The sequence below is a fragment of the Oenanthe melanoleuca genome, chromosome 6, assembly GCF_029582105.1.
Source record: "Oenanthe melanoleuca isolate GR-GAL-2019-014 chromosome 6, OMel1.0, whole genome shotgun sequence".
Taxonomy (NCBI): domain Eukaryota; kingdom Metazoa; phylum Chordata; class Aves; order Passeriformes; family Muscicapidae; genus Oenanthe; species Oenanthe melanoleuca.
The window spans coordinates 23,097,695-23,108,686 of record NC_079340.1 but is presented as its reverse complement, the minus strand read 5'-3'; the positions used below and the strand labels follow the sequence as shown (position 1 = coordinate 23,108,686).

At 41.5% G+C, this 10,992-nt stretch overlaps 1 protein-coding gene across 1 annotated transcript; it reads right to left on the bottom strand.

Annotated features, from left to right (window-relative positions):
* Positions 1-650: 650 nt before the first annotated feature.
* Positions 651-10,942, bottom strand: TAF5 (TATA-box binding protein associated factor 5). Its single transcript, XM_056494427.1, has 11 exons — positions 10,421-10,942; positions 9,040-9,280; positions 8,083-8,398; positions 7,263-7,426; positions 6,661-6,796; positions 6,051-6,171; positions 5,333-5,462; positions 4,133-4,297; positions 3,034-3,211; positions 2,718-2,895; positions 651-2,431 (listed from the first exon to the last, which is right to left on the bottom strand). Exons 1-11 carry the CDS (start codon positions 10,926-10,928, stop codon positions 2,214-2,216), a joined length of 2,355 nt encoding a protein of 784 aa, XP_056350402.1. The 5' UTR covers positions 10,929-10,942; the 3' UTR covers positions 651-2,213.
* Positions 10,943-10,992: the final 50 nt, after the last annotated feature.

Genomic DNA, 10,992 nt, shown 5'->3' with positions numbered 1-10,992 from the left:
TAACTCTACACATTCATAAACAGTGACTTAAATACTCCAGTGCTTACTTTTCCTGTCTCCTGTGAAAGGTGTTCTACCACAGTTAGATGTGCACAGCCTCCTCCCTGCCCAGCACTAAAATCTCTATCACATTCTCCACAATGTCTTTCCATGGTTTAATTAACACTTGGTACCTTCCCTAGATGCCCACACTTCTGCCAGCAGCAGGGATTGAACCATGCAAAAGCTCGCAAATACCCTTCCCAAACTGAGGACAGCAGGAAGTAGGAATTGTTGCTGAAAAAAAAGGAAAAATTAATTGCAGGGTCTTGATGCTCCCTCTACTTCATTTTTTCTTAAAACTATTTCTGTACATGCTGGGCCTGAACAAATCTGATCATTTTTCCTTCCTGAGTGTTTGCATAGATGGCTTCAGCTGCACTCAATAGCTCCACTAAAGAATAGTGGCTGTAAGAGTGTAATAATGTCAGGAGCTAGAACCTGTTGCCTTCCTTTAGAACAGGATTCACAGGGAATGGCTACTCATCAACCTAAACATTTCTGATTACTTTGTTTCTCTTAGCTGAGTTGTCACAGTTACAAACTACTCTCACTTCCATTGCAGCCATTAAGGGGGTAAATACTTTCTTGTAACATATAGACACAAACTATGTAGTTTTAGTATTTATTATAATATCAAAAGTATAAAACTGTACAAAATACAAAGGCAGAATGTGGCAGTGTTTTCTTTAAGCTGTCAAAAATTATACTTTAACTGGTCGTATTGAGAGCTAGGAAATTTTGTTGAGGTATCATTACACAAAAAAAAAATCAAAATAATTTTTATCCTTTTTTTCTTTGAAGAAAATGTCTAGGTGAGCTTCCTATTCCACACTTTATTTTGATGTATAATGCCTGTAGTATAGCTTTACTCTAAGAGCAAGACGAGATGAAAGAGGAGGTAGTTCTCCATTTACTTGACCTTAGAAGTGACAAGTCTTGTTTTTTTTTTCACTAGAGAGCCAGTAGATTGTTCAAGTGTCCAAGTCCTTAATTGTGAAATAATGAGGAACACAAAACAGATTTCTCTGCACAAATCTTGTAAGAGATTAAGAACAAAAACTAACCCAAACCCAAGCCACACTGGACCTGGCCTTTGGCGGTGCTGTTTTCGGTTCAAAGACACTGATGTTATTCCCAGTGTTCTGCATGTTTTACTGTTCTTCAGAAATAAAACACAGCTTTATTGGTAGTCCAGAAGGATTCACTGAGTACAATCTTCTTGTGGATAGGAATTGTCACTCAGCAGACAAGCTGGCCTTTCAAAAGCAAACTGACCATGCACTTATTCTTTCAGTGCTGCAGTAATGTTTTCTTGGCTAGTTTTACTGGTTTTTTATGTTAAACCTTATGCAGAAAGGATACAGGTTATTAATGTTCTTTTACATCTAATACAAAGTAAAGAGTTTAAGTCACTTTTTTAATAGAGACTATTTCAGTGCCTCAGCTCCCGTTTTTTATTTTCTCATACAATAAAGTATGAAAGTAAAGTTCACATCGCTCTTGTGGTTGCTTATCACACTGACAGCACTGGCTACCTTTGAAAACAGTAACAAGATCTGTGTTTCTGAGACTCAAAAGAGCACATGAGTTTGAAATCTTTTCAGGACTTGGTACTTGGCTGCATAAAAACCGTGCACGGAGCTTCGTGGCAGTTCCCCACAAGCATCAGGCTGTCAGGCCGCTCCGTCAATGCCCTGCTTGTTGCTGTGATCTCACCACGCCTGCTGCCCAGACCAGGCTGTAGTGAATCAAACTACATTCTTCTTTCCTGAAAATGGACAGTTTTGCTTGTGTTTGAGACTGACGAAATATTTGCTAACCATAAATTAAGTGCTTTAAAAAATATCTGAGAACACATGTAAAGGCTGTTAACTTTTCACAAGTTTCAGCAGAGCTCAGTCCCACCTCTGGGAAGAGATGGCTCTTTTCATATGTACATATCTATGTTACCAAAAGCACCACGAACAGTTCCTTCTTTTATAGCCATGTCTTGTCAATCTCCAGCATTTTCAAACTGCAGATAAATATAAAACAGCAGAACTGAGAAACGCTGCTTGCACTAATTACAGTTTCATACTCGTAGGGTCCTTCTGTTCAAGACATTCCCTCTTGTCTCACATCCTGAGGTCACTCCTGCAGTGACTTGGCACAGTCAGTCTCAGCTTCCTGATCTACTGTGAGCTGTAGGCACCCGCAGCCAGCAGCAGGTTCCTGCGTGTGAAATGGAGATGAACAACAGGGGTTGATTTGGTCATGTATGTGCCCAGTAGCAAGTCCTGTGAGTTTTCAGGCAAGTTTATGTGTCCAGTGGCTGTAGTAAAGTCATCAGTTTCTAAATCTTCAAATGCCTTCACAGCATCCCACAGGCGAACTGTGTTATCCATTGAACCTAAAAGGAAACAAAACCCCCACAGTTTAAAGTATTCTATTAATAAAATGGTATATTAAAAATGCTTCTGGGGAGCAAGTTAGCAGAAATTAAAGCTCAGAAAGCAAAAGACTATAGCAAGCCTCATATAGCATACTGAATGCCCACATAAAAGTTACCAGTCCTTGCTGCTTTTGCTAAGCAAGTGATTCTACTTTGTCTTTCTCGATTTAAGGAATTAATTATATCATTCGTCTTCAGAATTATGGAATACAATGGACACTTCACTGTTCCTGGTGAATTTTACCTGATGCTAAAATCTCCCCATCCCTACTGAATCTGAGCGCGTAGACAGTGTCAGTGTGCCCTTTCAATTCGCCAACCATCAAGCCGTGTCCAATATCCCACAGCAGAACTCTTCCATCTGTTGCTCCAGTAGCCAGGAATCGTCCGTTAGGAGAAAATGCCAATGAATGAATTGGTCCCTACAACAGACATGGGGATGCAGCAAAACAAGTTAATTAAGTCTACTCATGTTCAGTCAGTCGAGCTGTGTACAGAACTGTTTAGAATCTCAGCACAGAAATAAAATCACTCTCACACTGTCAGTGATTTGCCTTTACCTTATGTCCAGTGAATATTCTTACACAATTCCCATTCAAAACATCCCAGAGCCTTATAGTTCTATCTGCTGAGCCTGTAGCAATATAGTTGGAGTTTGGATGAAATCGGGTACACGTCACATCTGCAAGATGGCCAGCAAAGATCCGTAGTGGCTGGTAGTGATCTGTTGCCCACAGACTGAAAAGAAAAGCTTTGTTAATAAAAGAACCCTAAAGAAGTTCAGTCTCTATCTGTTGGAGCAGCTCTAGAGGAAGCCACAAAAATGCTGAGAGGGCTGAAGTACCTCTGCGATGAGGAAAGGATAACAGTTCAGCCTGGAGAGGAGTTGGCTCTGGGGAGACCTTGTTGTGGCCTTTCAGTACTTAAAGGGGGATTAGAAGAGGACAGACTTTTTATCAGGGCCTATTAAAACAGGACAAGGATAATGGTTTTAAACTAAAGGAAGGTAGATTTAGTCTAGATATAAGGAAGACATTTTTTACAAGGAGGGTAGTGAAGCACCCAGGTTGCCCAGAGAGGTGGGAGTTGCCCCATCCCTGGATACATTCCAGATCAGGTTGGATGGGGTTCCGAGCAGTCTGAACTAATTTAAGATCAGCCCTGCTCATTGCAGGCTGTTGGACTAAATGGCCTTTAAAGGTCCCTTCCAACCCAAACTGTTCCATAATTCTATGATCTGTTACACAATGAGAAAAAAAAAAGTAATTGTTGAGTGATTTATTATGGGTCAGTTTATTGAATTAGCAGGATGTTTTTTGGAAAAGTATACTTTTCAGAATGGAGAAATAAAGAATATTCTATCAAGTTGTTCCACAATTAGAGGAGAATACTTCTAATCAGAGGGTCACTTATGAGGGCATCATCTCTTTAATCTTCAGATAATGTAACATGTGTTGAAAAAATAGAAAAAGAAAAACCATGAAATAATGTGTGTTGGAAAAAAATAGAAAAACCACATTAAAACATTTGTTCACTATTTTAACTGACATAAAACGTATTTTAAGTAATAAAGTAGGCAAGAGTATATCAGCTAATGACTTTCAGGGTTGATCCACCACAAACTGACCCAGATAAGTAAAAACACATGCAGTTTCTTACCGAGCCACTCTGTCGTGTCCCCCAGACACAAAGTAATAACCATAAGGAGAGAACTGTGTATCCCAAACTGGATAATTGTGTCCTTTATATCCCACCAAACACGTGAATGTTTGGAGACTCCACAATCTCACGGTGCCATCCTCAGAACAGGACAACAGATAGTTCCTGTCACAGGAGAAAATATAGCATGTAACATTTCAAACTCACACGGGGCTGTATAAATATTGCATGAACTCTGTGAGATGTCCATGATAGAAATGTCCCCTCAGCAGTACCCGTTTGGTATGTCACCCATCAATCAGCATTTCAGTTAAGTAAGCAATAACAACCAATTCAAGAAGAACCCAGACCTAGGGCCTTATGCAAAAAAAGAGATGATTTGACATTGATGATTAATCCTGATGGCACTTAATACTGAGGAGAATGAGGAGAAAAAAAAAACAAAAAACACACCACAGATGAGGTCGTTACTCAGAAATTACAGTTACAAGAAAAAATAACTAGTATACTGCTACACTGTATTATTTTTTTAAAATATCTTCTATTACAACTCCAAACAAAACTTCACAATTCCCTGAAAGAGAATTCATATCATGCTCTCATTCTCAATTAATAATTACAGACTATATTTGTTCCACACAAAGTTTACTTCTCAGCTGTGTTTCTGTGGTGGCTGTTTCCTGACTGAACACAAGCAAAAGCAAAACTTAAGATATTTAAACCTCTTTTCCACTGTCCAGACTCCCATCATTATGCAAATGTTTCAAATCTCTTATTTTAAAGATACTGTTTCATACATTCTGAAAATAATTTCTCAAAAGAATACGAGAAACTTGAAGTGCAACAATGAGCTACTGAGACTTTTTAAGTTTTGCAACACTCTAAGTTATATTAGTGCTGCAGTATTTTTCCTCTCTATGTATCAGTTAGTTAAAACTCAGCTTAAACTACAATTTGCAAAACTATAGTTTTGCCATTTAAGTCCTAAATCTCCAAAACAGTACTGGTATTCTCAGCTATAGCTGATCTCAGTAATAGCTGACAGAGCTTAACACTCTGAACTTTATGAGCATTTACACAGTCTCTTACAACCTGCAGGAGCAAGAATTACTTTAATCTGGAAAAAACTGCATTAAGAATATGTTCTCATTCATAGCATGCAATTAAGACAAACAAACTAGTTAGCTTGCAAACTTTTACCTATCAGGACTGAAGCTGGTGCCATAGACAGGTCCACTGTGACCATATAAAATCTTCAACTCACTTGCTGTTTTCTCATCCATGATCCTCTCCAAGACATCATCAGATTCCTTGTCAATGAGACTGAGGTCTGCAAGATTTCAAAGTTCATGTATCAGAGTAACTGCCAGAAGTTCAAAGATAAATGTCATCATGATATCATCTCAGTTAAATATCAAGGTTAAGAAATGTTTGCACGGTTTGCTTCAACCACAACACAATTTTACACAAACAGCAGAATTAAAGCAAGCTGGTTTCCATGAATTTGTGTAGATATTTAGCTAAGTACATTATTTCCCAACCTTCTCAGAGTTCCCTCCTATCCTTTCCCCTATGGTATCTCTAGTCTCTCCCCTAGACCACCTAACCCCAACTATTACACCCTGTAGTTACCATCCAGTTAAGAACCACGATGGTTAGTTCCACACTAGTTATGGCTAGATCCAAGCTCTGTGCACTGACCACCTCATATACATGACCAGATTTCTCACTCCTTTAAAGCTGTTTCTAATTGTAGAATGTAAGATGTAATCATTTTTCTGTGCAGATATTGTTTCTTCAGAGTGAAGCATCTAACTACTTCAGCCAACTCTCCTGCCACAGATATCTTCCCTGTTCAGACAGAATACAAATGTCACAAGTTATGTGTGCATCTATTAAGTGTTACTGTCTCAATTACCTGCAGCTGTTTTCACACTACGTAGCTTTTTTGGAGTCACAGACCACACTCTGACAGTAGAGTCAGCAAAGCCTCCTACAATCATGCTGGAGTCATCTGTAATATCCACTGCAGTCAGACCCTACACACAAAATATCCAGTTATATTGTTTGCATCTCTCATGATACATTGCAAATATTACAAAATCCTAAGAACTACCAAAAATGTAATTTGACTCATTTACAAAAATAAATTTACAATAAACACACACAAATTCTTGCCCCATTAAAAATAAAGCTTTATGTATGAAGTATAGTCAGTAGTGACAAAGAGTATTGTTTTCCAGTACTCCAGTGCAAAACATCTACTGTGCTCTGTAGGAAACACTTGGGGCAGGAAAAGCAAAGGAAGGAATTATAGCAAAATCCAAGCAAAACCAAAGAATGTGGAAATTTTATAGATTAAGGAGTCTTTGAAGAGAATTTTTAAAGTTTTGAAACATAAACTTGGCAATGCTTAATTCAAGTACTCTAATAATCCTTGCCAACACTGTTATCTCTTTTATCTTTAGCAAGAATGATACTCATAATTTTGATTCCCTTTCCCCTATTACCCAAACTCTTCTACCAACCTGGTAAGCATTAAGGAATGTGTAGAAACAGATGGAGGGCAAGCACTCTGGTCCAAGACGCACTCGCCTCGCAGCTTCCTTCATATTCATTACTTTATCCAGCTTGTCAGAGTCTTTCAGTTCTGGCAGAGGAATTCTACACAAGAAGCACACATTTTTACAAAGTAAAAGCACCTTCCTTGCTGTTAATCCAAACAAAGAAAGTGAAACCCTGATATGCAACTCCATACCTCAGTATTCAAATAAGAAACAAGAATTAGAAAAAATTAAAGACTATGTAGACAACTAACTGAAAAGAAAGAAAGCAAATAGCTTTCAGAATTTCAGCCAGGTACTGGAACAAGATAAACAATTGAGAATGACCTGAAAAGATTAGTGAGTAACCAAGTAAATTTTCATCAAGGGAAATCTAGATTGACTTTATGGGCAATGACAAAGGGTTATATGCTAAGGGTTCCATGACCTCCCTTAGAAGTCTTATGGCTAAAGCTGTGTACAGCCAAAATAGCCAAAATTATAAAAATGCCATGTGAACAGAGATGCAGATTTGGCTTGACAAGACTGGATTTTAAAGACATCTCTACACATCATTTCCTTGGTACCTGTTTTGGGGAGGAGCATTAGGGTCTTGTTTTTTACTTTTTGACCCTACATTATCTTTTTTAGGTTTTTTCTTCTTTGGTTTTCCTTCCTCATTTTCTCCTTCTTCATCTTCATCATCCAAAGGCACATCAAATTCTGGTTCTTTCAATAAGCCGAAGAAAACCTACAAGCCAATAAAAAAACACACAAGACAAAACAGTAATTGCTGGTCTTACTAAAAACTGAAAATGTTAATTGTAACATTTCAATGTAGTATTCCAAGCAACAGAGGTGCCCCTTTAAAGATGCTCTGTTTAATATTACAGTATATGTTACTGTTTAGCCCATAAGAAATATTCTTCTGGTTTAGCCAGCCAACTAATCTGGACAACTATAAGTTCTCCCACCATCTCTCAGCCCTTCCTTAAAAGTAGAATCCCCACCTACCTCATTTATTTGTACAACACTGTGGTACTGCACACACAGCTCTTCTAGGAACAACTGGTAGCAAGCTAAAATTACTATCTGTTGTACAAAAGAGGAAGCCAAATTGCCAGGTGTCCGTTTCAAAACTTCAAAGTAATTATTGAATTAGTTTAAGTTTAGTTCAGTGGGCTGAATACAAGGTTATCTCTCAAAAGTGTTCAGCAGTTTCATCCACCTGACAGCAATACATCTGGATCTCTCTACTCCTGTCAACACCTTTTTGTACACTTCTCTTTCTTTGTTCTTTTCATGCTGCCTTTTAAGATTTCAAGTTACGACTGTCAATCTATATTAAGGCATCTCCCTGAAAAAACAGGGAGATTTGTAAGAAGTGCAACAATCTTTGTCTCCTACCTTTGCTTTATTAGCCTCTCGTTTTGCCTCCCCAGCCAAGCTTCCAACCATAGCATCTATCTGTTGTTTACTGCGAGGCATTCCATCAAAGATATCAATGTAAAGATGCTCCTGAACAATGTTCCAGATCTGATTGTTCTGCTTTTCCTGAAGATGCCTCTTCAGGAGCTGGTAAGAGTCACGGGAAATGCGCAGCACAAACTTGCTTGTTCGGAAATCCAGCATGGTCTCATTACCTTTCATATGTTCTTTTTTGGTTAAACTCGACAATACACGCAGGTCATCCTGGTAATAGCACTCCTGATCCCCATGAAATCTATTGAAACATTTAAGAACCATTTGAAGGAAAACAAAGTTATCCTTTTGGAATGAAGTATTTCACAATTGGTCTGAATCCATGAAACAAATTAAATACTATTTCCTTCTCAAGTGATAAACAAGTGAAACATAGTAAGAGTATAGAAAGTTATAGATTAGCCAGAAAGTAATTTCTTTAAGGTCATTTGAAGAATTTCAGTGTACATGCTATGATATCAGCAAATACTTACAGCATTCATTATTTTGGCATCTCAGTGCAATCTTTCAGTGCTAAAGACTGATCCAAATCTTCCAGCGCTAAAAACTGACCCCACCCATCTTTCCCTAAAGATGCAGAACCTCTTCATTGACACTTTTGCAGCAAGGAGCCTATCAGCACACCATTAACATGGTTCAAACTCTGCCAATGCACCGTTCAGTAGTTTGCACATATTTCTAACAGGCGATTGGAAATGAATTTAAGAACAGTTACTACAACCCATGGCATTGTTACTTGAGATTTCAAATCTCTTCAACTTTAGAGAAGAAAAAGAATACATATGCAAGTATATGTATATAAATCTATGCTACTATTGCTCACAGATTTAGCCAAAGTAGCAAACACAAAATAATGCAAAAGTACAAATGAAAATGAATTACCTTTCAAAAAAAGACTTTGCCTCACTCTCATGTTGATTGTAGACCAATTCCAAGTACATGTGCACGAAGAGAGGATAAAAGAGCTGAGACAGTTCTGCCCGATGACAGTCCAGGGAGCACTCGATGAAGTGCTTCAAGCCGCTGTAGTACTCCTCGTACAGCGTGGGGTCCCCTTGCTGGTTGTAGGCCGACAGCACCGCGCTCACGTCCGGCTGATCCTCCACAACCACCGCGCCTCCGACTGCAAAAGCACCAGCCAACAACAACAGCTGCTCAGTCTGGAAGAGCCAGCAAACAAACAGTGACCACAACCCCCCGGTCAGGTGAACAAAACACATCCTGTGTGCATTCAGCACCAAGTCTAAACAACACAGGCGAGAGCACATTGGTGCAGCAACCAATTCTCTCCAGCAGTCTTTTGGACATTCCCTGCCAACAGCTGCCTGTAAGGTAGGCACTTAGTGCCTAATTCAGACAGGATTTTAAGTGTAAAGAAAGAAGCCACTAACATCACCAGAATGAGTTATTTTACTGCTAGGGCTAGGAACTCTTAAACAAGGAGCAGAATGTAAGACATACCCACTGTAATTATTTTGCTTCCAGTAAACAAGCAAATTAGGTAGACTAAGTGAAAAAGTCACCAAGACCACCACACAAGCATTACAGAGCAGGGATACTTAACACTCTGACAGTTCTACACAGTTGTTACACACTTCCATCGTTTTGTCTTCTATATAAAAACAATCATATTTGGTGATGACAGGAACAAGCTGACTTTTTGCTGTACACTCATTAGTACTCATACCAGCAGTTACTGAAATGCCATTATTCAGTAAAGCTGCCTCACAGAGCACCTTGATTAACACTTATAACTGAATTATCCAAAGGACATCTCAAGCACTTAGAAACCTGATAAAGAAATGCAGAAAGCCTCACTTACAAATATCCCACGGCTCCTTTACTAAAACATAGTCTGTATATTAGACCATTGTTCTCATCCCTGCGGCCAGACCCAGGACAATCCCCAGTAACTACAACGGAAACCTCCTGTTCCTGCTACTCTGTCAGTTGTGATGGGACACAAAGACAAGCGAGAGCACCTTTCACTTCACAGCGCTCCCTGCAAATGCGAGAGACACCCTGTCCTTGGTCCCTTGCTCCAGGAGATACGGATATCTCCACGGATTGTACGGGGAAACGAGACATCCAGGGACCTCCCGCAAGCCCGGGGTAGACTCTCGGTGGCACCGAGAACCTGATACCGACCCTTGCGTCCCGGCATAACGGAGAGCCCCGGAGGCTGCGAGCAGCACACAGGCTCCCGCTTCCCGGGGATCCCGCCGAGAGGAGGGACCGACCTCGCAGTTCCCGCGGACCTCACCTTTCCCCGGCGGCACGGCGGCAACTGCAGCCACCCCGGGGCTGGAAGTCGCGACAGTGGCGACGTTGCCTCCTATGGCGACGGCGGCAGCGCCGGTGCCCCGGCCGAGCAACGCGTCGCCGGAGTCCGCGTCGCTGCCGGAGCCCCCCAGGAGCCCGGCGCTGGCGGGGCTGAGGGCGGCGGCACCCAGGTCATCTCCGAGCAGGCGGGCTTCGCGACGTAGGATCTCCTCGGACTCGCGGAGGTTGCTGCGCCGCAGGAACTGCAGCACAGCCACAAGCGTCTGCCGGTCCAATGCCGACGGGGAGGCAGCCGGGCCAGGCGCCGCGGGCTTCGCGGATGCCGCATCCCCACCGCCTCCCGCCACCTCTCCCTCTGCCGTGGTGGCCGGGGCCGCGGCGGGAGCGGGGGCGGGAGGCACCGCGGGCGGCGGCGGCGGCGGCGTCCCCGCGTCGGGGTCCGGCTGCACCGCCGCCACCTCCGCCGGCTCCTCATGCAGCGCCGCCATCTTGCGCCGCCTCCCATTCGCCGGCGGCGCAGGGCCGCCGCCAGGCGCGGCTGCTCTTGCGACA

Bases quoted from the DNA above. Each gene is read 5' to 3' on its own strand.
- TAF5 (XM_056494427.1), bottom strand. From the start codon at position 10,928: ATGGCGGCGCTGCATGAGGAGCCGGCGGAGGTGGCGGCGGTGCAGCCG. The intron at 5,463-6,050 runs GTAATTGAGACA...GAAATCTTGCAG, and splicing joins TAGTGTGAAAACAGCTGCAG to ACCTCAGTCTCATTGACAAG. The intron at 3,212-4,132 runs GTAAGAAACTGC...TTTTCTTTTCAG, and splicing joins GGACACGACAGAGTGGCTCG to TCTGTGGGCAACAGATCACT.